Genomic DNA, 25,620 nt, shown 5'->3' on the forward strand with positions numbered 1-25,620 from the left:
AAGGGTATGGTTTTATAACTCTAAATTTGGCAAGTCTAGGCAAGATTACGGCGAGAATACTTTGAGGCATACCGGATCTTGTACAAACCTAGGTCGGAAAAATACTTGAGTTGAAATAACAGACGACAAGACTAACCCTTACGGCAGTAAAAAGGACGAACAAAGACAAAGGCGGCTGAATATATAAAAGAAAAATACATGTATATATGGTTTTTAGGCCTTTTGGGCCTGAAATAGAGTATGGATTTTAATCATTTTGTTTTGAAATAGGGTACGACTGGTCTGGAATTGGGTAGGGTTCTTAGAAGTAGCTACCCTTTTACTGTTGCCCATGTCTTTGGAAGTGTAGTTTGATTAACATTGGGAATTTGAAACATTTCTCAAATGTTTACGTAAACCGAAACAGTTCCTTGGATACTAAGGGTCTCGTCTGAAATACGATATCGGTCCGTTTAAGATTGGTTCGGGAAAAACTATAGTCCGGGGCACTAGGACACGATGGAGCAACGCGAGGAAAATTGCTATGTGGGCAAGGAGTGGAAAAAATCGACCCCCACTGGCCACTTTCTGAACGCCTGCTACAGGTTAGGAAAACAAAATGGTGGGGAAAATTGAACACTTTCTGACACTATTACAAAATTCCCTATCCCTCTCACATAGCAAATTTTGTTTCGGAACATTTCACGGAATGTTTTGGAAAATGTATTTGTTGTTACGTCCGCAGTCCGTAGTCGGTCTAGTCCAGTCCAATTCTGGTCCAACTGCTCTTATTTACATTGAGGTTGGAGGCGCGCCGCCATTTTACCAAGAGTTCGGAATTGTAACTCGGCGTCAGGTCATTTTCATCCTTTCGTAGGTATGTTCGGTGTGTTTTGTTTCTATTCTTAAGCTAATCACATTGACAGAAAATATTGGCGCACGTCCACCGTTTCATGCAAATGATCACAACCCTCTGACCACAACCTTCCGCTTGTGCGCAAAAGATGTCATGCGTTGCAGATAGCTTTCTATTCTTTCCAGGGAACGTTCGTACACCTGTTAGACAAATTAAGGCGGACAAAGATTCAAAGAACGTAGCAAGTCGAGTTATCCCGCAAACTCCTTTTGGTTTGCATTAACTACAGACAGTCTCCTTCCATCAAGGCCAGTGATTTTACGAAACCTTTTGAGTGACAACTTGAGGATTGAATTTTTTATATATATTTATGGATGCCATTTGAAGCTGGCATGCCATTTTCCAACCTTAACCGTTTAAAAGAGAACTTCATATGCTACGTTGACTGTGTGTGTACAACAGAAATCTACAAGTGTTGGAGTACTGGTACGCAGAGTCGAACTGAACAAATGAATGTAAACATGTCGTGACGGATTCGTGACTACAGTAGTAGTAACTATACCTATTTCATCATGTATGTGTACGTGTAGGTTAGAAAAGAGCAAAAATTCTTTGTGTTTTCGAGGGCTTTTGGTCTTGTTATTGTACTTGAGAAGAGAATTTAAGAAATACTGTATAGGCCTTCGGTTCAACTGAGACATCCCTTTGTTTTGTTCTATTTACACTACAAAGCGGAAATACGGCATTAACATACACATGCTATGAAAAGCACAAAAATGCTCGTTACTGTTTTCGAAGGCTTTTAATTTGGCCTTCGTCATTGTAGTTCAGAAGAGAAAGAAAATCAAAGTTGATTATTCAAGAAATACTGTTTAGGCCTTTAGTTCCACTGAGACAGCGCTTTGTAGTTTGTTTAATTTGAAGCTGTATCGTTTTATTTACACAGCATAGAGGAAATACGGCGCGACTATTCGTCATTTACAGAAATCGAATGATACTGATTGCCCAAAGTCGAAATTTTTCTTATTAACTCAGGAAATTTTTCAGTTGGGTGTAACCTCAACAAACCAGAATGCAAATTTAAAAATAGGATTGAATTCTTATTAATGATTATTTACATTAACCTCAGGAACAAGTAGCCTGCGTAGCAGACGTTTCCGTTTCCTTCAAGCCAAGCGGGGTAAGCGCGCGAGGGCATTGGGGGAAAAGGAGCAAAAAAGTAGGAGCGGGGGGGAGGGGCGGGGAAGGAAAGGAAACGCCTGCCGCTGAGCCCAGACATTTTACCGAACGCCCCCAAATGGCTTCGCTCCCTTGGGGCCTACACTGTCACGTCAAATGTCACATGAGAACCAATCATTTTTTAATAATTTCTGGTAAATCTCAGCGAAAACCGTATGTTAAAAAATCTCAACACAATGTCTTTACTGGTCTTTAAGTCCCAACATATCTCCGAGGAGACCTCTCAGTATAAGCCCGGGGGTTTCTTGAGGTCTCCTCGCCACTTCTTACTTCTTTTACTATTTTTTTATTTACTCTAAACTTATGTACTTGTAATCCTAGTCTATTATTCATTGTAACTTTCTATGTTTGTATGTCGTGGTGAATAAATAAATAAAATAAAATAAATAATAAATAAGTTGCAGTATTTTAGAAGATTTTCTCGAACTTTACGTCGCTCGAACGAAGCGTAGATAAAGTTACCCAAGACAAATTTTACGTATGTTTTAGAATATCAACTCATTTGCTTGCAGCTGGAATTACAGACAAAATGAGCTTGTCCCACATGGCTAAAATACTTCCTCGCGTTTCCAGGATAAATTGGTATTTCGCCTAGCGTGAAATACAACGCCGTTCTAAATATTGAAAACTTCCTTTTCAGACCGTGGTTAGAACTGAAATTTTCCTGCAAAGTATTTACTTGAGGCCTCCTCAATCTATTTATGATTACAGAGTTTGAATAAAAAATTTCTTTGTTCCTACGCTTAGATCAGATCTAGGAAGATCGAAGAGAGTCTACTCACAGGGTATTCGTACGGGAAACAAGCTTTCAGACCAGCCAATGTTGCTTCCAGCTTTTTGTGTCTTTGATACCGCCGACAACCAGAACAAATTTTCTTAAATTTTTAAAAATTCCGGCGGGATTTCAAAAAACGAATGACACCACGTTCACCGGTTGAGACGATAATAGGCTACCAACAAACCAAAGCGCAATGAAAACTATATTTTGAGCGTGACCGAGAATTTTGATTTTGCTTGATGTTAATAGACATTCGCTCTTAAAGCAGTCCTTTGCTCCGGTTTCAACTGAATTAACGTATCTCCCTGCGAAAGTAGTTTAGTCGTTTCCAAAGCAAAGCAAACTCGAAATCGAAAGGACACTCGAGAGAGTTGTTTTCCGCCTCGGCCATAATAAACGGTTAACCGGATGTCGTTTTGGTCGATGAGTTTGATTGACAGACGATTGGCCAATGGTAATACATCATTGCCTCCCGTTCGCTGACAAACGGCGTTCGGTAAAATGTCTGGGCTCAGCGGCAGGCGTTTCCTTTCCTTCCCCGCGCCTCTCCCCCGCTCCTACTTTTTTGCTCTTTCTCCCCCAATGCCCTCGCGCGCTTACCCCGCTTGGCTTGAAGGAAACGGAAACGACTGCTACGCAGGCTAAGGAACAAGACGTTGGGTTTACAGAGCTAGCTGGCTTTCATGTGACATTTGGTTTACATACACCTACGCTACGCCCATAAAGCATTTGTAATTTTCCTCTATACGGCCGTCGATATTTCCCTGATATTTGGGTGGACAGGCGGTCACGCCTTTATTTCAAGACAAGCGTTGCGTGTTCATTCTAGGGCTTTTAATATTTATCTGGACGATATATCTGCCGCTCATCTGTAAGCAACAGATTTGACAGGCAAACTCTGATGGTTGTCATGGAGCCTAGACCTTTTCAAGTAGCTACAATAGATCAAATATTACCAATGCAAACTGGTATTTATATGTTTGACATGTTTAATGAAGGAAGAAAACCATTCTCTAAATTGTGGTGTGAATATTGAAAGAACAGTGAATTTTGGAATGAAATTGAAAGAACAATGAATGGAAATACAACAAAGGAAAAGTGGCCAGGATGCCTCGCTTGATTTGTGATGGCCGCCACAAGACAAGGCATCCTTTTTGAGGGTGTTGTGTAATTTGAAGAAAACAAAGCGTGATTATTCCAATGTTTTTATTTTTTAGCAAATCTGTAGCCTGCTTTTTCAGAAGACAGCAATATTTGCGCGTCTCTTGTCTGATGACCTTAGAGACCTCTATTAATGCTTTTAAAATTCCACAGAGGTCAGGTTTATATTGCTTTTGATGTGTCGCGATAACGGACTTACGAAATTTAAGTAGACGGTGGCTCGAGTCCGGGACTAATGGAGGCCAAGGATGGTGGACGACAAGTATTCTTTGGTGCTTTTTCATTTCTTTGTTCATCTGCCTTTTTTTGTTTTCCTTTTAGTTTTTTCTCCCTTTTATTGTTGTTGCGTTTCAAACTTTTGGTTCTTGCAAATAGATTTGATTAAAATATAGTGCAATTCGTAGTTGACAAAGGTGTGGCTCTTTCTACAAAAATGGAGATTGTATTGTAATTTGGTAATGTTGGTGTTGTGTTGCCAGTCCACAGAAAATTGTTTTCAAAGTTATCTTATTGTTTATCTTCTTTTACAGCTTGGGCAAAGTAGGCATCGTCAGAGACTATTTAAATGGCAGACGAACCGCTAGAAGAACGCAGAGCAAGCGCCAGGAATTTAGTGGCAGAAGACGATGAAACGGTGAAAATGTCACCCGAGGAACGAAAGAAGGAGAAACGAAAAATCACAAAGAACGTGTTCATCATCAGCTTTGGCTTTCTGTTCCTCTTCACTGCGTTCCAGTCTCTTCAAAACCTGCAGAGCAGTTTGAACAAGGATGAAGGCCTGGGTCTAGCCTCGCTGAGTGTGATATATGGAGCCCTGATTTTGTCCTGTATTTTGGTACCCCCCTTTGTGATTGGACGACTCGGGTGCAAATGGACTCTGGTGCTGTCCATGTTAGGCTATGTTCTGTACACTGTTTCCAATTACTACGCTCGGTGGGGAACACTTATTCCTGCGTCCATAATAATTGGTGAGTAAAAGGAAATGACCTAGATAGCGCAAACGAGAAAATTCGTCAGAAACATGTTTCCCAAAATGTTCTTGCGTACACACTGCATCAGTTGTGTTGCATTAGTGGTTGCAAATTTTTTCTCAAATACTCGGCAATTCTCGAGAGTAAATTTTACACTCCACAACAGTTCTTTCGTTTGACTGATAACGAGGAAGCCTTTTTGCGGCGTCCTTTATGCGTCTCCCTCGTGTAGTGAAATGAGTACCTACCTTGGGGTCGGGACGTTAGGTGGGACGGAAGTTTTGTTATCTTCCCCTGCCATTTTCTTCAGTTGATTGTAATTTTTGATTCTCGTATTTAAATTTGTATGCGGCGAATTCATTACAACTTAGACTGCCGTAGACAAATCATCAAATTCGGAGAAGGGTTCCCTCGCCGAAAACAATCCTTTAACGAGCCACAACAAGAAAAACCACAACTTGTTGAGTTGTAAACGAAATATGATTAAAATTCTTCACAACAATGACACGCTACTGGTGCATTTTCTGGAGATAAGAACACTGACTGGTTACCAAGTAACAAACTCGTGTCCCATAATTTTCGAAATTTAAAAAGGATGGTTGTGGATAGTAAGTGTTTCCCCTTTAGTTCAATGAGGTTTGAAAGTAGCTAGCTAAGAAATATTTTTCTTTTTTTTTTTTCTCAGGTACATGTGCCACTCCACTTTGGTCGTCCAAATGTGCCTACCTCACCACTACGGGAATCCGCTACTCGCAGCTAAGCCACGAAACGCAAGACGCGGTCGTAACGCGTTACTTCGGCACATTCTTCTTGATCTTTCAGAGCGGTCAAATCTGGGGCAACCTCATCTCCTCTCTTGTCCTCCAAGAGGGCGTGGAAGACACGTTCCGTGAGAACGCTGGTGACGTGTGCGGCTCACGCTTCTGTACGAATCCACCAGCATTGAGTAACTCCACAGGAGAGTACCACCGGGACTTGGTAATCAGGTTGTTAAGTATCTACGTGGGGATTGGCGTTTTCGCGGTGCTTTTTGTTATCGTAATGCTCGATCGCCTGACTGGGGACCTGGACAGGAAAAAGGCACAGGAATCTAGCGTGAGCCTGCTGATCGCCACTGTAAAACACTTAGGCGACAAGCGCATGCTTCTTGTGTTGCCGATTACCATGTTCAGTGGACTGGAACAAGCCTTTACTTTTGGAGATTTCGCTCAGGCATAATGTTCAATTCAAATATTTTTTGGCAATGTATTGTCAGTCTAAATCCAGAAAGGTACACAAACTTCATAGTTGGATAGAAACAATTTAAAAAGTGGAAACGTTTTAAAATTGTTGCTAAACAAATATCAGTGCCGGAAGAATGGCTCGTAGGTTTTACTGGCAGGGGAAGGTGACTTTTAAGATGATGTCACACTGGATTTTGACGCAACATGATAAAATTGCTGTCATAATCATCATGCTGATCTGGAGGCCTGACTACCATATGATTTGGGTGTTTTACGATGTAGCCGCTCTGCTGGGGTACTGTGATGCATGCAGTCTGGCAGACTCAGATCATTGGTAAGAACCATAAGAACTCTTTCCATAGTTACTCGTGACGACGAGAGTAGTAGGCTATCTGGTAATAAACTCAACCCAGGCATGAGTTACATTTCGAGTCCAAAAGACCACAGTGTTCATAATCAGAATTTCTTAATGGGATTGGCTATCTACCAAGTTACGAGTTGAATTGAGGTAAGATTGAGTTTCCTTTTTTGACACGTTTTTTTGGAATTAGAAGTAGCAAGTTAGGATTTGTAGTCATCGGGGAGACAGCAAAAGAACATTTTCTACACACTCGAAGTAATTTGCATAAGATTCAGGAGCTTTCAAAGGATCAAGTGGTGACTAGTATACCTTTTATGACAGAATATAGTCGAACCCCCTGTTAAGCGGCCACCCTCGAGGAGATGGCAAGTGGCCGCTCCCTAGTCAGGTTTTCATTTGTCAGAAATTAACTAAAGGCCTGGAAGAAGAATACCAACACACTAGGGAGGCTTGAGACAACCGTTGCACATAATAAATCCTCTTATTCACAAATTCAAAGTTTCACTTAAAATAATTATTGTCGCGAAAATTCTATATCCAATAAAACTGAATCGCACAATTCCTGTCAAGAAAATTCTTTAATAAAGTCTCAACTTACAACGAGAACCATGTAAAGTAAGTCGATATTATATAAAGGTAAACCGCTTAAAAAAGGAAATGTCCGTAATTCAACAAGAGAGCCTCATTACCCCTGCTAACGCGTCTGTCGCTATGGAACACAGAGACCCAACGAGTAAATGAAATCGTTTCATCATTTATACGTTGATTATGGTTTAGACGGTTCATTGCTAATGACATCAAAAGATTATCACTTATCGTAGTGACAACGGAATTCAAGACGATAACAAACGCGTGTTTGAATGGCGTGTGTTCTATTATGGCTCGTTTTGGCAGCATTATAACACCGTAGATCGTGTTATTGGTTTATAATACCCCGCCACTCCAAAAGTAATCCTGAAAAGAGTGGCTACGTGGCTACGCAGCTACGTGGCTATGCGGCTACGTGGCTACGCAGCTACGCGTACGAGCCGAAACAAACGCTGTACACATGAATATACCTCGTTCTTTAATCCACGAGCCGAAACAAGCGCTTTAATCCACGAGCTGAAACCACGTAGCTGCGTAGCCACGTAGCTGCGTAGCCACGTACATGGCCCACACGCACAGTAACCGCGTAGCTGCGTAGCCACGAAGCTACGTGGGGGAGAGGGGGTGGTATTTACCACTGTTTCTGCGTAGCCGCGTATCCACTAGTTTCAGGGTCACTTTTGGAGTGCCGGGGTATTCCCTAGTTACTCCTATATATCTATATTTCATTACTGACTTATAGATAGCAAGAAGTACGACTTCATAAAACAAGTGTGCATGCTCCAGATTGTTACGTGCCATATGTACTCTACTGCTGAACAACAGGGAGACATTCCACATTGGTAACCCTACACTCCGATCTTAGGTCTCTATTGATAGTAGCAGGCATATGAACAGTTAACCTTAAGCAGTGAGAATGGTTCAGCCACAGTACACAAACTTAATGAGTAAAATTATCGCGAATTTATTCAGAAAACGGGAATGTAATTTTAAAGTTCTGTTTTCGTTTGCGTCGTCGGCGTCTCTACTTAAGGTCCATAAGTTTTATTTCTACCATTCATACATTTTCTGTTCTTCAATTTGCCCAGGTTTGAACAAAACACTACCGCTGGTCATTTTTGGAGTCATGGGAATTATCGCGGGCGTCATGGCACTCTGGCTTCCAGAGACGCTTTTCAGCCCCATGCCCCAAACCGTGATACAGGCGGAGGCCTGGGAAGAAGACTACAAAATTTACTGCTGTAGACATCGGAAGTCTTTAAGGGAAGAAGGGAACGTTGGTTTGATGGAAAAAGAAGATGTAAACGCAGATGAAAGCCCAGCAGCAGACATGCCTGATCCGCTCGAAAGGAAATTGGACACAGTGGTTCAGAGGAAGAGAGTGAAAACATTTTCTCCCACCCTTGTTTTTGTTGCAGTTTGCTATGTTTTTGCTTTGTTTTTGTAAACGCTTCAGCAAAGACCCAGGGTATTTCCCTTTCAGTTCCTTTCTTCCCTTCTTTCCTTCTTTCCTTGCTAAAAGTTAGAAACAATAAGCAAACGAAAAAAAAACCTTCCTTGCTAATAATTGAGGGAAGCATAGATTTAACTCCCAGTTTAATCTACTTTAAGTACTTCTATTGAACCGTGCAGACGATTTAACTAAGTCGACAACGCTTGGCGTTTCTTTATAAATTTTTATCCCTGTAAATAGACATTACTTCTATTGAGATTGCTAGCAGTTGTATACGCGGTATATTATAACCGTTGGTGTTCCTGTGCAGCTGTTTTACAGTTGTTGCAAAGGAGTTGACATGGTCTGATCATTAGGTTCTGCGGATCTGGAAAGAATAGTGAGCTGTCAATTATTGAACTAATAAACAGAGCATTAGGAAAGCTTCTTCGATTTGTGTTCATCTAGAGGGTAATTTCCAGGAAACTGGTTATTACAACAGTCACTATTGAAGCTTATTGGGACGCTCTTCCCTCTCGTGTGAGCTAACGCCCCACTAGAGTGTACAAAAAAAAAACTAACTAAGCTTTTGGTGCCACAGTATTTTTATCGGCTAATAGAGATTTCTAAACACTGTAATTTAGTTTCGGTCTTAAATAAAATCTTTATAGGCTTATGAAATATGCGGTGTTTTATTGTATTATATACACAAGGTTTTAGATTTCATCTTTGAGGCACGTCTTCGTGTTACAACAATAAATGTATTTTTAACAGTATGCATGGATTGTATGTATTAAATTCACATCGAATTAACTGATCTGAAAATAAAAAGCATTGATGTTATACCTTATTGCCACTCAGCCTTAAAGGCAATTTTTTAGGAACATTACCTTCCACAGGGGAGTGGGCAGGGTCGAGGTTTCTCCATCCACACCACACCGTAAAATTCTTTGTCCTTACTGACCTCCTCCACTGTCTGGAAGGTTTGGCAAAACAGAGTCTCGGGAAGAAACAGTGATACTAGGCCAGCGGCTACTGTCAGCGAGCCGAATATCACCATGGGAACAGTCGGACTCACTCCTGGCAACTGTGCCTACATTAGAAAGAAACATAATTTATCGTACCGGGAAACTCGCTCGATTCTGCAAGCATCAATTAAGGCGTATTTCGTGGTATTTTATTTCCACAGCCGTAAGAGTTCATCAGTTCTTTTCTTTCATAAAGTCACTTGTTCAGAGTGGGTGTTGCACGGGTCAATCCAGAGATGCGTCAGGAAATAAACGTGTAAAGCAGGTAATGACGGACTTGATGCAAACTGAAAAGCTTCTAGAGAAGGGGCTACCCGGAGTTAAGGAAAGATTACAGAAACATTTCCTGGGTCTGCTACGGGTTCGATATCAGTAGAAGTGTTCGAGATAAGGTTCTTTTTATTGACCTGACAAAAAAAAGATACATAGCTTGGGAGGAAGAGAGCGAATTCCAGCTTAAGGTGCGAATTCTAAGTGCGATTAGAGGCAAGAGAGCCCCCATCTCCCAACCCCTCCCCACCTCTTTCCCTCGATCGCGCGCGTTTCATTGTTATTAATCTAGTAAGCACGTTAGTCTAGAAAGTAATTTACCAGCATGACTATATAAGGCGCGATGATGGAGCCAATACGGGCACTGGTTGAACAAACACCGATTCCCTGGTTCCTGGCGAAAAAAAATCACTAGGTCATGATCTAAAAATAATTCAGTGTAAATCCAAGTTAACCAAATTAAACATAACATGACGAACATGGATTACCTATATCAGGTATGGTACTGGGCAGAATCACAAAGCCCTCCTAAGTATTGTAGGCCACTGTTTTCGATACAGTAGACTATTGTTAAGAAACAGGATACATCTTAACTCAGCAGGGCTTCGTAAATCTGGCCCCTGGTCTTTAGTAATATTTCATTGGATCCTTTAACAACACCCGCCTTATGTTGAGAGGTCACGACTCTCGATACGAGGAGAAACTGTTCTTCAAGTATAGCTGCGAAAAAATACAGAATCCGGGAGAAATCTGAATTTTTCATAGTATCCAATTTAGTCGTGATCATATCTTTTTCCGCGTTTAAACTAAATAAGAGGACTTCTTACCCCTCTAAAATAAGTAGGAGGATGTCTCAATTGAGTCTTGGCTTTGATACATTCAATGGAAAGGGATGATTGAGATAATTGCATATTAAGACAATAAAAAATGATTTATACTACATATCACCTGATCGTTGTAGGGTACAACTCCATGGAATACAGGTATATATTGGAAAATGATCCACTTGCCATAAAACGACCAATGAAAGCTAAGGCAGTTATAGCGCCCTTCTGATCTACAAACAGGGGATGAGGTATGCTCCAATTAGCACACATATATGGGAAAGGCATTTGAAAGAAAATCTTCTGTTGACTGATATAGACAAAGTCTGTAAGCCCAGGCTGACATGTCAGACATGAGCCATACTTATTAGAAGGACAAAGCGATTATTAATAAAGTGTACCAGACACCAAAATTTACCTTTCCCAACAGCCAAGACCATCAAGCAAGTAAAACCACCGGTCACCATCATGAGTGAGTGAGGGATACGACGACCAAATCTGTTCAGTTGTATATAAAAACAGCATGTTAGTTTTCTGTCTAAGAGCACTCCGTAAGCGTAGTGCATACTGTATGTCTTTGAACAATATGAAATGTAAGGTCATACGTTTCTCAGACAGTGACGGCAACCCACAGAAGTTGAATGTGTTCCTTTTGACGCATTCTGACTCCATCGCCTATATAATGGCGAGGCAAGGGACATCAAGCAAGAGTTGTGCTGGCCTTGGCGACATCCAAAGGCAAGCCGGCGAGGGCAACGCGTTTAAGCGTAAACGCTCTGGTAGCTCAGTGTCTTTGACTCACGAAGGTCAGCAATGCCTAACCTCCTGATTGCCGTCCAAGAATCGCCATAGACTGATCGCTGACTGACTGACTGACTGACTGAATGGCTAGCTGGCTGACTGTCTAACTGACTGAATGGCTGGCTGGCTGACTGACTGTCTAACTGACTAAACGGCTGGCTGGCTGGCTGACTGTCTTACTGACTGAATGGCTAGCGAGTTGATTGTCTAACTGACTGAACGGCTGGCTGGCTGACTGATTGTCTAACTGACTGAACGGCTGGCTGGCTGTCTAACTGTCTAACTGACTTAATGGCTATCTGGTTGACTGTCTAACTGACTGAACGGCAGGCTGGCTGACTGTCTGTCTAACAGACTGCCTGGCTGGTTAGCTGTGTAACTGACTGTCTGTCTGACTGACTGCCTTTGGATGAATGGCTAACTGGTTGACTAAGTCTGTCTGACTGACTAACTTGCTGAGCTTGACTGATTGATTTCTTACTGATTACATATTACTATTACTCCTCGACTGTTTGACTCAATGATTGAGTCTGAATGGCTTACTGATTGCTAACCCTATGACTATGACTGTCTGTCCGACGGATGGATTGACTGACTCCATAATAAATTAAAATCGATTGCCTGACTGACTGTTTGCTTGATGACATATATCCAATATGGACTGATGAGATGGTTAAAATAACAAGACACTACAGCACGTACTTTTGCAGGACAATCCAGCAGATGAGGTGCGTAGGTACGTCAGACAAGTACATGAGGAAGAGGTTCAAGTATGGGCTGCCAGACAAGCGACTGATGTACAGCAAAAAGCCATAGTACACCATGCTGATAACCAGCCTATGTGAGTAAGAAAACATCTAAAGGTAAAATTCACACTACAAGCCTATTTGCCACACGCCGAGATAGCTTAACCCGGTTTCTGTAACATGAAGCAAAAAGGAGTGTTGACACTCCCCCCTGGATGGGATGCAAGAGTTACTCCAACAGTGTGTCGCCGATACCCATTTATACACCTGGGTGAAGAGAGACAATGTGGAGCAAAGTTTCTTGTCTAAGGAAACAACATAGCCATAAAGAGACCAGCCTAGCCTCGAACCACCGACCCTCCGATCTTCCGACCATCCACCGCACCTCCACAAAAAATCACACGAACGAACAAAGAACTCAGTATTTCAGTAGCCACAAAGGTTGTAATTATAAGTGAATATTTTCTAAATAACTGATGCTGATGTCATGATAAACTTTTGCTTATAAATGAGTACAGGTGAATTATTAGGGAAACAAAACAAAAAGCATAGCTTAAAAAGAACACCTGATTTCCATCGCTGGAGGGTCTCACCGAAGTACAACATATTCATGAGTATTATTTTCTTGTCGCTCCACTTACCAGTTCAGACAAAGAATGATGGTTCGTTTGCGCAGGCGTGGAGTGCGAATCAGATCCAAAAATGGAGTCTTCCAACTTGAGCTCCCGGCTTTCAATTCCACTTCGTTGTGATAATAGTCTGCTAAATCCTTACTCAAAGAATCTGAATCCACGGACAACGAACTCCTTTTAGCGTATGTTGTCAAAACAGCATGCGCTTGAGTCAGGTGACCCTTAACAGCCAACCACCGGGCAGATTCTGGAAAAATTCTGACGTGAAAAAAGTAATAATTGTTACCCTACCATTTTTAGGAAACATGTTCGACAAGGGTGGCACGGAGGGGGGGGGGGGGGGAGGGGGAGGGTTTAGTCAATAAGGCTTAAATGGCATTACACAAAAATTATAAATAAAAAATAAAAGCAGTTGAAATGTTCTACGTTATATCGTAACTTACGAGTAGATGATAAAAACGAAAATTGGCGGGAAACTGCATACTAATAACAGTGTTCTCCACGCAGGAATAAAGTGACCAAGGAGAGCAATCAATCCGGCCCCTATGCACCAAAACAGACTTTGGATTTTGTCAGCCAGGGTCCGGTAGGTGGGGCCAACCAGTTCAAGAACAAACACGTAGTGAGCCACGAACAAACCAACGGCGAATGCGGCTGCGCAGAAACGTAGAAAGGCGAAGAAAGACAAGCAGTCCACAAACGCTGATCCAAGACTGAAACAGGTCTGGTGATATAGAAATGGGAGATACTTGAGACCTAATGAATTTCTATAGCAATAATTGGATTTTTTTTCTTACAAGGCACGATACCTTCAGCCCTTCAGTAACAATAACACTGCTTACTGATTATCATGTATGTATTAATTTTATGATGTTTGTTCTAAAAATCTCGAGCTCTTACCATTAAGCCAAAGTTTTTTATTTAGCTGGTTGAAATGAAAATGTACGCGCCGATCTTATTCGTGTTAGAAAGTCAAAAGGAATCATTTTTATTAGATCGCTTTTAAGTAGTTTCAATTAAGGGTTTACGTTTAAAGGTATTTCTCGGTTAGAGTTTGTTCTTTGTTTAAGGTCATTCAAGTTTTATTCAAGTTTGAACCTGTAGAGGCATTTCCTTAGTTTTTGAGTAGTTCTGTCTTCTGAAAGGGTTTGTCGAGTTTAGGTGTGGTATTTTTAAGTAGGCATGCTTGAGGATTTAAGCTGACCTTGGATTTTATTGGCCCTGTGATTCTTGTTTAGGTTTATTGTCTAACTTTGTACTTTTGTTATGGAGTTAACATTGGTGGTCCTCCACTTGTTATTGTCAAGCATGTAGGTATGTTTTCGCACATTGAGTTAAGCAGTTGAGTGTGAAACTAGAGCTCCCTTGGTCAGCAAACCCAAACATGTCTACAATTATAGTATATAGTGAGGTTCGCAAATAACGTTAGTTGAAAGTCAGAGCTGTGCTAAGCTGCCACCAGAAGAATAAAGATTTGTTCAAAGAAGACTCCCGGTTCCTCCGTTGCAGTTGCAAGCGAGTTGCTATTTAACATTTGTTGTTTTCCTATTGCAGTCCAACAAGGAATTCTTTCATTACACTGTTTTGATTGATTGATTGATTGATTGATTGATTGATTGATTGATTGATTTGATTGATTGAACATTGTATGTCCTCAAACGTTAAGAAAAATTAAAGAAAATGATGCTCAAACGGATAATAACGTGAGTAAGGCCACAGAAAAACGTCTATTTGAATCTTTAAGCAAGATAAATTATTGATAATTGATGATGTAGTGGCGACACTTACCAGCAATACAGCACATAAGTAAATGCAGGAACGCCGTCCGAAGAAATCCGAAGTTGCTCCAAAGACAAGAGATCCGACGAGCATTCCCCCTGAATATGCCGCCTGTACATTGGCTCCAGCATAAGCTCGGTCACAAATCAGGTTCCACTATCAAGATATATAACGAGAAAAATGTTCTGAAAACTAAATTAAAATATCATATTGGAGTTTCTATCTTTCAATAGTTCCCTTTCTATAAAATTGTCATAAAATTGCATGAATTCTCCATGAAATAATCTAACATCATCGTCACTTTCATTATCACTACCATATCATGTGACATGTCGACTGACGTCAGCAGTCAGCCAGAAAAAGGAATGTGAACGGTCAAATTTAAATAATTTGAATAAAACTGTTAAAATAAAATATTTGAATAAAATTTGAATAAAACCGTTACGAGATTCCAAAATTTAAATTACTGTCGGCCACTAAGAGAAGTAAGCAGGATCAAGTAAATTTCCCTTGAGGCATGACCTATAATCTGCTGCAATAATACTCAGAAGTCCATGCCGTTTGGAATGTTCTTTAGATGTTACTTAAGAAATACCTCATTCACATTGAAAGAAACACAAGAAGATGTTGCGCTAGCGTGATTACGGCTTACCTCACTAACGCTACTTGTAAATGGACCATCAAACACATACTCAGTACAATTTGCACAGCATTTGCTGTCTTCGCATGTCACGTTTGGTGTCACGCAATGAAACCTTGGTGTACCAGCAAAGAACAAGATCCCAATAACTTGTAGTGTGGCAGGAATTATCACCAGGGAGCATGTTATCAGGTAAATGATTATCTGCCAGTATCCAAACGAGCTGATAGATGTCAAAATGTCGTCAAAAGTTACAATCTTTTTACCGCTTTGAGGCGAGGTGGCTTTTGATGCCTGCTATAGAATAAAACGGAAAGTGAGGTAAGTCTGTGTTCGAATTGGATGCAACGTGACCAGTAGGCTGTCTTTGGCTGTTTCCCGATCAGTTTAGCTGTGCGCATGCGTATGTTTTCTCAAATGAGCCAAAATGTTTGAGATAACTCTTGAGATAACCGCCAAGTGCCTTCCCTACCTCACCCCCCCCCCCTCCGCCTCCCCCGCCCCCTTGGGTTTGGCGAAGTTGACGAAGTCTCCGTGCGTTTGAGAGACTTTGTCATGTGATTTCTCTAACACCACGAAAACATCGGACTGCGAAAGTGAATGTATAATTCTCAGAGTGGACATCAGTAGAGTGCGAGTAGTCGGTCCCTGGTTTTTCTTGCGCTCCCGTGTTGCGCCCGTCTTGTTATCCCCGCGATAATAATAATAGATTCCACCTAACAAGCTTACTTGTTTCCTTCCTTTTCAGAACCCCTTAGAAAAAAGAGAGACTAAGTCTAGGTAGCCCTGGATTCCTCTTTTATATTGTATCAGTTTACACGACTCAAATTTCCTTTGGAAAACATGAGACTAAAATGGGTCATCCGTTTTCCAAACATCTCGAAGTTGGTTGAAAAAAATGAGCCAAACACCTCTAGAGACGATGAAAGCAATAGTTTTAACATATGTTATGAAGTGGAGTTTCATTATTTCAGTCATAACTTAATGAGTTGAGTTATTTTAATCAGCTTATGATTCTTGGTCCAGGTTATTCCTCGCGAAGCGAAGTGAATAAATTTGTCGGGCCGAGTCGGCCCGAGCTGAGCTAAGCCGCGCGAATTCGAGTGAAAAATATATTTATATATATGTTTCATTGAAGCTGTCCGCACTGTTGCCTAGCAACAGTGAAAAAACAAAGTATGAATGACGTCGGACTGTCTGGCGTCGTCTGGAGCAAAATTTGCATACATCGTGGAAGTTTGCGTGAGGGATCAAATTTCAATTGAATTGTTTACATTTACATTTACATGTTATCAGGTCGGTAAAATCATTAGATATCACACCATCAATGTTCACTGGATATAGAACTCTCTCTCTCCAGAATCTTTTCCCCTTTTTCCAGAAATCTTTTTCATTGTGAAAGATTGCATTGAAGAAATTACACGTTTTGTGGCCGCGGTAACATAATTTCGCGTGAGAAATAAATTCACCGAACACGACAGCGCTGCACGCCTGTTGTACATTTCGTCGCCTCAGAAATAGATTTTCAACCGCAAACTAGCCTGTGGAACTACGAAGAGACCATGCTCATCAAACTAGTTGCTATGTTCAAAAACCTTTTAATCTCCTCATTTGATGCTACAATACGAGTAAAGAGGGCTTCTCACCCAGCCCCAGCTGCGCGAGGTTTTGCGAGTCACGTATTTCTAGGTAAATAACACAAATGTTTTGCGTGCATTTTGTCTTCTAGTTGATTGATTTTCTTTCTTTGGTCTTTCAACAATAGTCCTCGGACCCTGACTCAAACTTAGCTCGTGATTCGAACTTGACTCGGGCTCGAGCTTGACTCGTGCTACGAGTAAACTCAGACCAAGCAAACACTGGCCGTTTCGATTCCTTGTCCGTGATAAGAAAGCAAATTTGGGAATTGACAAGTCCCTTGTAGTAGCCTATTAATCTATCCAGTTCCTACCTCTTTGTTATCTGACTCTGAAGTTGGACTGTTTGCGGCAGCAGAACTCATTTTCGTTACGGGAACAAGTTGAATCCCAGACCGTCTGACAAACAACGCGGCGTCGGCTTCAAGAGTTGACTCCTTGAAGTTGCTCTGTTACGTGTCAGTTTTTGTTGATTGTATCGGGTGTCTTGATCAGTTCCCCCCCACCCCCTGCCTCCTAGGGGGTACTCCCCTTTATTAGCCGGATACACGGGTATGAGCGGCGCCAAAGGATATAGTTTTATAACTCTAAATTTGGCAAGTCTAGACAAGATTACGGCGAGAATACTTTGAGGCATACCGGATCTTGTACAAACCTAGATCGGAAAAATACTTGAGTTGAAATAACAGACGACAAGACTAACCCTTACGGCAGTAAAAAGGACGAACGAAGACAAAGGCGGCTGAATATATAAAAGAAAAATACATGTATATATGGTTTTTAAGCCTTTTGGGTCTGAAATAGAGTATGGATTTTAATCATTTTGTTTTGAAATAGGGTACGACTGGTCTGGAATTGGGTAGGGTTCTTAGAAGTAGCTACCCTTTTACTGTTGCCCATGTCTTTAGAAGTGTAGTTTGATTAACATTGGGAATTTGAAACATTTCTCAAATGTTTACGTAAACCGAAGCAGTTCCTTGGATACTAAGGGTCTCGTCTGAAATACGATATCGGTCCGTTTAAGATTGGTTCGGGAAAAACTATAGTCCGAGGCACTAGGACACGATGGAGCGACGCGAGGAAAATTGCTATGTGGGCAAGGAGTGGAAAAAATCAACCCCCCTCTGGCCACTTTCTGAACGCCTGCTACAGGTTAGGAAAACAAAATGGTGGGGAAAATTAAACACTTTCTGACACTATTACAAAATTCCCTATCACTCTCACATAGCAAATTTTGTTTCGGAACATTTCACGGAATGTTTTGGAAAATGTATTTGTTGTTACGTCCGCATTCCGTAGTCGGTCTAGTCCAGTCCAATTCTGGTCCAACTGCTCTTATTTACATTGAGGCTCAATCCTAACTTGGAGGCGCGCCGCCATTTTACCAAGAATATCTCATAAAGTTCGGAATTGTAACTCGGCGTCAGGTCATTTTCATCCTTTCGTAGGTATGTTCAGTGTGTTTTGTTTCTATTCTTAAGCTAATCACATTGACAGAAAATATTGGCTCACGTCCACCGTTTCATGCAAATGATCACAACCTTCTGACCACAACCTTCCGCTTGTTATTGTGCGCAAAAGATGTCATGCGTTTCAGATAGCTTTCTATTCTTTCCAGGGAACGTTCGTACACCTGTTAGACAAATTAAGGCGGACAAAGATTCAAAGAACGTAGCAAGTCGAGTTATCCCGCAAACTCCTTTTGGTTTGCATTAACTACAGACAGTCTCCTTCCATCAAGATGATTTTACGAAACCTTTTAAGTGACAACTTGAGGATTGAATTTTTTTATATATTTATGGATGCCATTTGAAGCTGGCATGCCATTTTCCAACCTTAACCGTTTAAAAGAGAACTTCATATGCTACGTTGACTGTGTGTGTACAACAGAAATCTACAAGTGTTGGAGTACTGGTACGCAGAGTCGAACTGAACAAATGAATGTAAACATGTCGTGACGGCTTCGTGACTACAGTAGTAGTAACTATACCTATTTCATCATGTATGTGTACGTGTAGGTTAGAAAAGAGCAAAAATTCTTTGTGTTTTCGAGGGCTTTTGGTCTTGTTATTGTACTTGAGAAGAGAATTTAAGAAATACTGTATAGGCCTTCGGTTCAACTGAGACATCCCTTTGTTTTGTTCTATTTACACTACAAAGCGGAAATACGGCATTAACATACACATGCTATGAAAAGCACAAAAATGCTCGTTACTGTTTGGCCTTCGTCATTGTAGTTCAGAAGAGAAAGAAAGTCAAAGTTGATTATTCAAGAAATACTGTTTAGGCCTTAGTTTGACAGCGCTTTGTAGTTTGTTTAATTTGGTGAAGCTGTATCGTTTTATTTACACAGCATAGAGGAAATACGGCACGACTATCCGTCACTTACAGAAATCGAATGATACTGATTGCCCAAAGTCGAATTTTTTCTTATTAACTCAGGAAATTTTTCATTTGGGTGTTACCTCAACAAACCAAAATGCAAATTTAAAAATAGGATTGAATTCTTATTAATGATTATTTACATTAACCTTAGGAACAGGACGTTGGGTTTACACAGCTAGCTGGTTTTCATGTGACATTTGGTTTACATACCCCTACATACACCTACGCTACGCCCATAAAGCATTTGTAATTTTCCTCTATACGGCCGTCGATATTTCCCTGATATTTGGGTCGACAGGCGGTCACGCCGTTATTTGAAGACAAGCGTTGCGTGACCACCCTATAGTTCATTCTAGGGCTTTTAATATTTATCTGGACGATATATCTGCCGCTCATCTGTAAGCAACAGTTTTGACAGGCAAACTCTGATGGTTGTCATGGAGCCTAGACCTTTTCAAGTAGCTACAATATATCAAATTCTACCAATGCAAACTGGTATTTATATGTTTGACATGTTTAATGAAGGAAGAAAACCATTCTCTAAATTGTGGTGTGAATATTGAAAGAACAGTGAATTTTGGAATGAAATTGAAAGAACAATGAATGGAAATACAACAAAGGAAAAGTGGCCAGGATTGCTTCTGAAATGCCTCGCTTGATTTGTTATGGCCCCCACAAGACAAGGCATACTTTGAGAAGGTCTTGTGTAATTTGAAGAAAACAAAGCGAGAATATTCCAATGCTTTTATTTTTTAGCAAATCTGTAGCCTGCTTTTTCAGAAGATAGCAATATTTGCGTGTCTCTTTCTTGATGACCTTAGATTTTACAATTCCACAGAGGTCAGGTTTATATTGCTTTTGATGTGTCGCGATAATTTAAGTAAAGGGTGGCTCGAGACCGGGACTAATGGAGGCCAAGGATGGTGGACGACAAGTATTCCTTTGTTGCTTATTATTTGTTTGTTCATCTGCCTTTTTTGTTTTCCTTTTAGTTTTTTCTCCGTTTTATTGTTGTTGCGTTTCAAACTTTTGGTTCTTGCAAATAGATTTGATTAAAATAAAGTGCAATTAGCAGTTGACAAAGGTGTGGCTCTTTCTACAAAAGTGGGGATTTTATTGTAATTTAATAATGTTGGTGTTGTGCAAGAAAACCAGAGTACCCGGAGCAAAACCATCGGAACAAGGACGAACACCAAACTGAGAGAGCCAGTCCACAGAAAAATGTTTTCAAAGTTATCTATTGTTTATCTTCTTTGACAGCTTGCGCAAACTAGGCATTGTCAGATACTGATAAAATGGCACACGAACCGCTAGAAGAACGCAGAGCAAGCGCCAGGAATTTAGTGGCAGAAGACGATGAAACGGTGAAAATGTCACCCGAGGAACGAAAGAAGGAGAAAAGAAAGATCACAAAGAACGTGTTCATCATCAGCTTTGGCTTTCTCTTCCTCTTCACTGCGTTCCAGTCTCTTCAAAACCTGCAGAGCAGTTTGAACAAGGATGAAGGCCTGGGTCTAGCCTCGCTGAGTGTGATATATGGAGCCCTGATTTTGTCCTGTATTTTGGTACCCCCCTTTGTGATTGGGAGACTCGGGTGCAAATGGACTCTGGTGCTGTCCATGTTAGGCTATGTTCTGTACACTGTTTCCAATTACTACGCTCGGTGGGGAACACTTATCCCTGCGTCCATAATAATTGGTGAGTAAAAGGAAATGACCTAGATAGCGCAAACGAGAAAACTCGTCAGAAACATGTTTCCCAAAATGTTTTTGCGTACACACTGCGATAGTTATGGTAGCAAATTTTTTCTCAAATACTCGGGAATTCTCAAGAGTAAATTTTACAGTCCACAACAGTTCTTTCGTTTGACTGATAACGAGGAAGCCTTTTGAAAATATTTATCTACATGAATGTTATCGTAACGACTCGTCCTTTGCGGCGTCCTCTATTCGTCGCCCTGGTGTAGTGAAATGAGAAGGCCAATTGTACCTACCTGGAAGTGTGGACGTTAGGTGGGACGGAAGTTTTGTTCTCTTCTCCTGCCATTCTCTTCAATTCATTGTAATTTTTGATTCTCTTATTTAAATTTGTATGTAGCGAATCCATTACAACTTAGACTGCTGTAGACAAAATCATCAAATTCGGATAAGGGTTCCCTCGCCGAAAACAATCCTTTAACGAGCCACAACAAGAAAAACCACAACTTGTTGAGTTGTAAACGCAACATGAATAACATTCTTCAGAACAATGACACGCTACTGGTGCATTATCTGGAGACAAGAACACTGACTGGTTGCCAAGCAACAAACTCGTGTCCGATAATTTTCGAAATTTAAAAAGGATGGTTGTGGATAGTAAGTGTTCCCCCTTAAGTTCAATGAGGTTTGTAAGTAGCTAGCTAGGAAATATTTTTCTTTCTTTTTTTTTTTTTCCTCAGGTACATGTGCCGCCCCACTTTGGTCGTCCAAATGCGCCTACCTCACCACTACGGGGATCCGCTACTCGCAGCTCAGCCACGAAACGCAAGACGCGGTCGTAACGCGTTACTTCGGCACATTCTTCTTGATCTTTCAGAGCGGTCAAATCTGGGGCAACCTCATCTCCTCTCTTGTCCTCCAAGAGGGCGTAGTAGACACGTTCCGTGAGAATGCTGGTGACGTGTGCGGCGCACGCTTCTGTACGAATCCACCAGCACTCAGTAACTCCACAGGAGACTACAACCGGGACTTGGTAATCAGGTTGTTAAGTATCTACGTGGGGATTGGCGTTTTTGCGGTGCTTTTTGTTATCGTAATGCTCGATCGCCTGACTGGGGACCTGGATAGGAGAAAGGCACAGGAATCTAGCGTGAGCCTGCTGATCGCCACTGTAAAACACTTACGCGACAAGCGCATGCTTCTTGTGTTGCCGATTACCATGTTCAGTGGACTGGAACAAGCTTTTACTTTTGGAGATTTCACTCAGGTATAACATTTTAAATATTTTTGGGCAATGTATTGTCAGTCTAAATCCAAAAAAAGTACGCAAACTTCATAGTTGGATAGAAACAATTACAAAAGTGCGAACGTTTTAAAATTGTTTCTAAACAAACATCAGTGGTCAGAAGAATGGATCGTAAGTTTTATTGGCAAGAGAAGATGACTTTTAAAAGATGATGTCACACTAGATTATTTTGACGCAACATCATAAATTAGTTGGTGAACCAATTTGTCGCGGGGCCATGTTGCATGCAAGTAATTAATTTTGAAGAAGGAAAACAGCTTGTTGCCACAGCAAAATACTGTGTTACAAGGTGCATTTTTAAGAAACTTAAAATGCCACTGTTTCCTTGAAGGCCCGTTTAAACGGTTTCAACATTTGCTTCAACATGCGTTCAACACAGTTGTTGAACCAAATGTCGGGGGCGTTTGAACAGGTCGTTCAACATTGCTGAAAGCGTAAAAAAATGTTGAAAGCTTGTTGAAAGTGTGTTGAATCAAATTAAAGTTGGTTTAAACTTTCATTCAACGTCGATTCAACATTTTCCTTGTTCTTGAAAACGTTGAATGGCGTTGCAACCTGGAACACTCCGTTCATCCAACATTTGCCCAGCATCCGTTCAACTTTTGTTGAACAAATGTTGGGCATATGTTGAAAACCGTTTAAACGGGCCTTATAGCACCCTAAACTTGGTCCACCAATATATTTTCATTTTTTTCTGTCAAATAAAAGCAGAACCATCCCTTCATGGCCTTGTGGAAAACTGCTTGCTAGGCAATCACTGTAGATCTGCTCGTTATGTAATCACTGTTGTCTGTGCAGTGCAGTTTCAGTCACTGGACCGTTCGTCATATAACCATCTTTCTATAATGCATCCTCACCAAACAGAACCCATATTGTATCACCGTGTTTATGAACAGTGACCGACAACCAACCAGACAGTGCATTGTATAGCACAACGTCCATTGACCTAATACTATTAATTTTTTTCTGTTCTAAAGGCCTTCGTCACATGTTCTCTGGGAATCCACCGTGTTGGCTTCGTGATGATCTGTTTCGGTGCGACAGACGCATTCTTCTCGCTGACCCTCGGCCGCCTTACCAAGTACACTGGGAGAATTCCTGTGTTCATCAGCGGAGCGTTGATTCATTTCGCTGTCATAATCATCATGCTGATCTGGAGGCCTGACTACCATATGATTTGGGTGTTTTACGTTGTAGCCGCTCTGCTGGGGTACTGTGATGCAGTCTGGCAGACTCAGATCAATGGTAAGACCAATGCTGTTTCCATAGTTACTCGTGTGCTAGGACCAGAGTAGGCTATCTGGTCATAAACTCAACCCAGTGGTGGTGTACATTTCGAGTCCGAAAGGCTACAGTGTCCATAATCGGAAATTTTTGTGGGATCGGCTATCTACCGAGTTACGAGTTGAGTTGAGATTGAGTTTCCTTTTTTGACACTTTTTTTGGAATTAGAAGTAGCAAGTTGGGATTTGTGGTCATCGGGGAGACGATTTTCTACACACTCGAAGTAATTTGCATAAGATTCAGGAGCTTTCGACGGATCGAGTAGTGACTAGTGTACCTTTTTATGACAGAATACAGTCGAACCCCTAAGCGGCCACCCTCGAGGAAATGGCAAGTGGCCGCCTACTAGTCAGGTTTTGTCAGAAATTAACAAAGGCATGGTAGAAGAATACCAACACACTAGCGAGGCTTGAGACAACCGTTGCACATAATAAATCCTCTTATTCACAACTTCAAAGTTTCACTTATAATTGTGGCGAAAATTCTATATCCATTTAAGACTGAATCGCACAATTCCTGTCAAGAAAATTTTGTAATAAAGTCTCAACTTACAACGAGAACCGTATAAAGTAAGTCGATATTATAAAAAGGTAAACCGCTTAAAAAAGGAAATGTCCGTAATTCAACAAAAGAGCTTTATTACCCCTGCTAACGCGTCTGTCGCTGTGGAACACAGAGACTCAACGAGTAAATTAGATCGTTTCATCATTTATACGTTGATTATGGTTTACAGGGTTCATTGCCACAACATCAAAAGATTATCACTTAGTGTAGTGACAACGGAATACCAGGCGATAACAAACGCGCGTTTAAAGGTTTTTATCAGTTGCCACTCTTATCTGCCATAAGCTTTTTCAAAACGAGGTCAAACTGCCTGTATTGAATTCTTGGTAACAACAATAAGAGAACCTGAACCCAAAAGGTGGCCGCGGTCCTTTTATTGAGGTGGCCCCTATTTACAGTATTATACTAACAATAGTTTCGGGATTTTGATAACTGGCCGATTGATAGAGGGTCGCCGCTAAATAGGGGCTCGACTGATTTTTTTTACTCTCTCTTTCTCTATTTCTCTCTTTCTCTCTTTCTCTCTTTCTCTCTTTCTCTCTTTCTCTCTTTCTCTCTTTCTCTCTTTCTTTCTTTCTCTCTTTCTTTCTTTCTTTCTTTCTTTCTTTCTTTCTGTCATTTTTTTTATTATTATTATTTTCATCAGTTGGTTGACTGTATACAATTATAATAATAACTTTCTCAACGGTAGCTGAAAGCAATATGGGGCGTGAGGCTATCCAATTTATTCGTACCCTATTTTACTATCTCGGAATAAAACAACGGTCGTTTTGTAATCACTGTGCAATCCATCTTGAATTTATGACCGCAACTGTGAAATAATTGTGGGGAACAAGGCACAGTAAACCCATACTCTCATAGCTTTCTCTTTTCAAGAGTTAATCGAAGAACTTGAAGTTTCCTCTCGTACAAAATTTATCCTCTAAAATCTTCAGACTCTTACCTCTTACGTTACGCTTTGAGAATAAACAAATTATGACTGACTAAAACAAAACGTCCAGACAAAAGAATAATATGACAAAAGTACAGTCTTTCGCAATCACACAAGGTAAACGTGACCCTTATCATGTTTTCCTTCCAGGCTTCCAGACAAAATTAAAATAATCGTCTCTGAAGTTTGACAGTTAGTAACAAAGTAAACATAATATACTCTTTTGTTTCTTTTTTTTTTTTTTTTTTTTTTTTCACTTTGCTGGACCAGTCCTCAATTGTGACACGCATGGCCTAACTGCACGCGATTAAAAACAGTCGGGCAGCTTTATTTGGAGGGGAGGATGGGAGGGGAAAAGGTTTTTTTTTTCTTTTTTTTTTTCTTTTCATTAGCGTTTCTACTTGGTGGTTGGTTTATTGCAACAAAACGCGGCATCCTTTAGAAAGACATGGAGTGTGGGAAATATAGGGAATAGAGAGAGAAGTGAATTGTCAAAACAAGAAAACTA

General features: G+C 40.8%; 3 protein-coding genes and 1 pseudogene across 6 annotated transcripts in view; 3 read left to right on the top strand and 1 right to left on the bottom strand.

Annotated features, from left to right (window-relative positions):
* Positions 1-25,620, top strand: part of LOC146452746 (protein unc-93 homolog A-like) — a 41,755-nt pseudogene that overhangs the window by 15,421 nt on the left and 714 nt on the right. The window contains exon 4 of the transcript XR_014859635.1: positions 23,311-23,578. The product of XR_014859635.1 is annotated as a protein unc-93 homolog A-like (transcript). The remainder of the gene's footprint in view (positions 1-23,310; positions 23,579-25,620) is intronic.
* Positions 479-8,784, top strand: LOC146452748 (protein unc-93 homolog A-like). Its single transcript, XM_085097306.1, has 4 exons — positions 479-584; positions 725-856; positions 4,544-4,981; positions 5,670-8,784. The coding sequence occupies exons 3-4, from the start codon at positions 4,579-4,581 to the stop codon at positions 6,200-6,202; spliced, it is 936 nt and encodes a 311-aa protein (XP_084953432.1). The 5' UTR covers positions 479-584; positions 725-856; positions 4,544-4,578; the 3' UTR covers positions 6,203-8,784.
* LOC146452749 (organic cation transporter protein-like) lies at positions 7,128-17,438 on the bottom strand. Of its 3 annotated transcripts, XR_014859633.1 has the most exons (12): positions 17,260-17,432; positions 15,321-15,605; positions 14,678-14,824; positions 13,333-13,613; positions 12,899-13,147; positions 12,214-12,348; positions 11,129-11,208; positions 10,835-10,943; positions 10,208-10,280; positions 9,479-9,681; positions 7,719-8,976; positions 7,128-7,583 (listed from the first exon to the last, which is right to left on the bottom strand). XR_014859633.1 is itself a non-coding variant. In XM_085097296.1 (11 exons), the coding sequence occupies exons 1-11, from the start codon at positions 17,308-17,310 to the stop codon at positions 8,925-8,927; spliced, it is 1,662 nt and encodes a 553-aa protein (XP_084953422.1). In that variant the 5' UTR covers positions 17,311-17,438; the 3' UTR covers positions 7,128-8,924. The 3 variants fall into 3 exon arrangements, 2 of the variants coding, with proteins under 2 accessions (XP_084953422.1, XP_084953421.1); XM_085097296.1 differs by having other exon boundaries at positions 7,128-8,976; positions 15,321-15,602; positions 17,260-17,438; XM_085097295.1 differs by having other exon boundaries at positions 7,128-8,976.
* Positions 18,172-22,087, top strand: LOC146452750 (protein unc-93 homolog A-like). Its single transcript, XM_085097310.1, has 3 exons — positions 18,172-18,393; positions 20,591-21,028; positions 21,953-22,087. Exons 2-3 carry the CDS (start codon positions 20,626-20,628, stop codon positions 21,973-21,975), a joined length of 426 nt encoding a protein of 141 aa, XP_084953436.1. The 5' UTR covers positions 18,172-18,393; positions 20,591-20,625; the 3' UTR covers positions 21,976-22,087.

This window comes from Pavona decussata, unplaced genomic scaffold (genome assembly GCF_977016875.1).
Source record: "Pavona decussata unplaced genomic scaffold, jaPavDecu1.1 SCAFFOLD_366, whole genome shotgun sequence".
In the NCBI taxonomy this organism is placed as follows: domain Eukaryota; kingdom Metazoa; phylum Cnidaria; class Anthozoa; order Scleractinia; family Agariciidae; genus Pavona; species Pavona decussata.

Excerpts from the sequence above, each read along its gene's own strand:
- LOC146452748 (XM_085097306.1), top strand. The coding sequence starts at position 4,579 with ATGGCAGACGAACCGCTAGAAGAACGCAGAGCAAGCGCCAGGAATTTA. Across the intron at positions 4,982-5,669 it reads TCCTGCGTCCATAATAATTG|GTACATGTGCCACTCCACTT; the intron begins GTGAGTAAAAGG and ends TTTTTTTCTCAG.
- LOC146452749 (XM_085097295.1), bottom strand. The coding sequence starts at position 17,310 with ATGAGTTCTGCTGCCGCAAACAGTCCAACTTCAGAGTCAGATAACAAA. Across the intron at positions 9,682-10,207 it reads CGCCTTATATAGTCATGCTG|GCACAGTTGCCAGGAGTGAG; the intron begins GTAAATTACTTT and ends TTTCTAATGTAG. Across the intron at positions 8,977-9,478 it reads TGCCCACTCCCCTGTGGAAG|ATCCGCAGAACCTAATGATC; the intron begins GTAATGTTCCTA and ends TATTCTTTCCAG.
- LOC146452750 (XM_085097310.1), top strand. The coding sequence starts at position 20,626 with ATGGCACACGAACCGCTAGAAGAACGCAGAGCAAGCGCCAGGAATTTA. Across the intron at positions 21,029-21,952 it reads CCCTGCGTCCATAATAATTG|GGCGTAGTAGACACGTTCCG; the intron begins GTGAGTAAAAGG and ends GTCCTCCAAGAG.